The following is a 2,016-nucleotide window of genomic DNA, read 5'->3' on the forward strand; positions in this document are numbered from 1 at the left end:
ACTTTTTAATTGGTCTATTAAAAACAATCATTTGGTATATGCTAAATAATTATTATAGATTCATTGGAGTACACAAATCGAATTAGATTGCAAATGGATGTAGGACTGAATAGGAAGACTATGCTACTTCAAAAGAGACATGGTAAGATAAACATGATAGATTGTAATTATCACAAAGCTAAAATTTTACTTTTTTTATCTTTAATACTACCTTCATAATATATATTCATAATTCAACTGATTCAAACATTTAACATATATTCATTTTTCTTTTTTTATAATATAAAATATTTGATGTATTATCTCTAATGATTACAGGAGCAAGTACATTTAATTCAAATTTAGATACTAAAAAAAGAATTAGAAGAAGTGTGCATAGCTGAAAAAAAAAAGACACATGATACAAAGAGAAACATTTTTGAAGGAATTGACTACAAATCTTTCAAAAAATTTTCAAGAAGTTGAGAATATTACAGAAAATACGACTATTTTAGATGATTCTGTGCAAATTTAATACCCAGCCATATTCGATGTTGCTGAGAATACAGGTAATTTAAGAGGTGGCAATATCAGCACTTTATTATTTACTATTGTTATGCTTTTTATAAACAAAAAATTATCGTTTAGTGTTCAAGTTTTAAAATTCAAACTAAGATATGGTTATATATTATAATTTTTGTATTTGAACATTGATTTATTGTAAAACTTAAATCTTGAGGTTGGCACAATGAAATTGTATTATATGATCTCATCTTTTTAATCCATAAATTGCATTCTTCGGTAATCTTTTATAAATATTATTTTTATACTTAACATGGTGAAAGAAAGGTATATTTTTATATAAATTATTTGTTACAGATATAACTAAAACAATTTATTATTTTGGTGATTATTAGATGTGATAGATATTGATGACCCAGAATTTTTTGTCGGCATTGCGACGCCATGATATGGTATGAGGAGAGATCAGAGAAGTCCAAAACAGGATCCAATTTTGAGTTCTCAATATGTTGTATGCGAGGAAAGGTACAACTGCCGTTTTGAAGCACTTGATCGGACGCTCAGGAATCTTATGTCAGTTACCGATCAACATAAGACACATAAACCATTTGGTGGTAAGGTTGTTGTTCTAGGAGGTGATTTCAGACAGATACTTCCGGTGATTCCGAAAGGAAGTAGACACGATATATTAGCATCCGCTATTAACTCATCCCAGTTTTGGTCATTTTGTAAGGTTCTGAAACTGCATACGAATATGAGGCTTCTAATGTCTTCTTCGGATCAAGACGAAGGTGAAATGAAGATATTTACTAATTGGATACTTGATGTTGGAAATGGAAATATTATCTCTGTTGTTGGTGATGAATCAGAAGTTGAAATTCCAGATGATCTATTGATTACAACTACTGATGATCCTCTCTCTCGTTTGGTAGACTTTGCATATCCAAATTTGTTGCAAAACATGTCAGATTACATGTATTTTCAGAGTAGAGCAATTATTGCACCCACACTTAAGAGTGTCGAGAAGGTAAACGATTTTGTCTTGACAATCTTTCCAGGGATGGAAAAGGAGTATTTGAGCTCTGACACAACATATCAAGCTGATGAGAATGAAGATGTAAAACAAGAGTGGTTCACACCAGAGTTTCTAAATGACATCAAATGTTCGGGACTATTCAATCACAAGTTGACTTTGAAGCAGGAGTCGCTGTAATGCTACTGCGAAACATAGACCAGACTTCAGGTTTATGCAACGGGACAAGATTAATAGTTAACAAACTTGGCAGCAACGTAATTGGAGCGACAGTAGTGACCGGTAGAAATATTGGAGATAAAGTGTACATTCCAAGAATGAACTTGATCCCTTCAGATTCAGGATTGCCATTTAAGTTCCAACGGAGACAATTTTCATTAACAGTATGCTTTGCAATGACCATTAACATGAGTCAGGATCAATCATTATCACATGTACGGCTTTATTGGCCAAAATCAATGTTTATCTATGGACAACTTTAT

At 31.7% G+C, this 2,016-nt stretch overlaps 1 protein-coding gene across 1 annotated transcript; it reads left to right on the plus strand.

Moving 5' to 3' along the window:
- The first annotated feature begins 955 nt into the window (after positions 1 to 955).
- Positions 956 to 1,714, plus strand: LOC107461357 (uncharacterized). The gene has a single exon (XM_016079838.1). The coding sequence runs from the start codon at positions 956 to 958 to the stop codon at positions 1,712 to 1,714; it is 759 nt and encodes a 252-aa protein (XP_015935324.1).
- Positions 1,715 to 2,016: the final 302 nt, after the last annotated feature.

This window comes from Arachis duranensis, chromosome 8 (genome assembly GCF_000817695.3).
Source record: "Arachis duranensis cultivar V14167 chromosome 8, aradu.V14167.gnm2.J7QH, whole genome shotgun sequence".
In the NCBI taxonomy this organism is placed as follows: Eukaryota; Viridiplantae; Streptophyta; class Magnoliopsida; order Fabales; family Fabaceae; genus Arachis; species Arachis duranensis.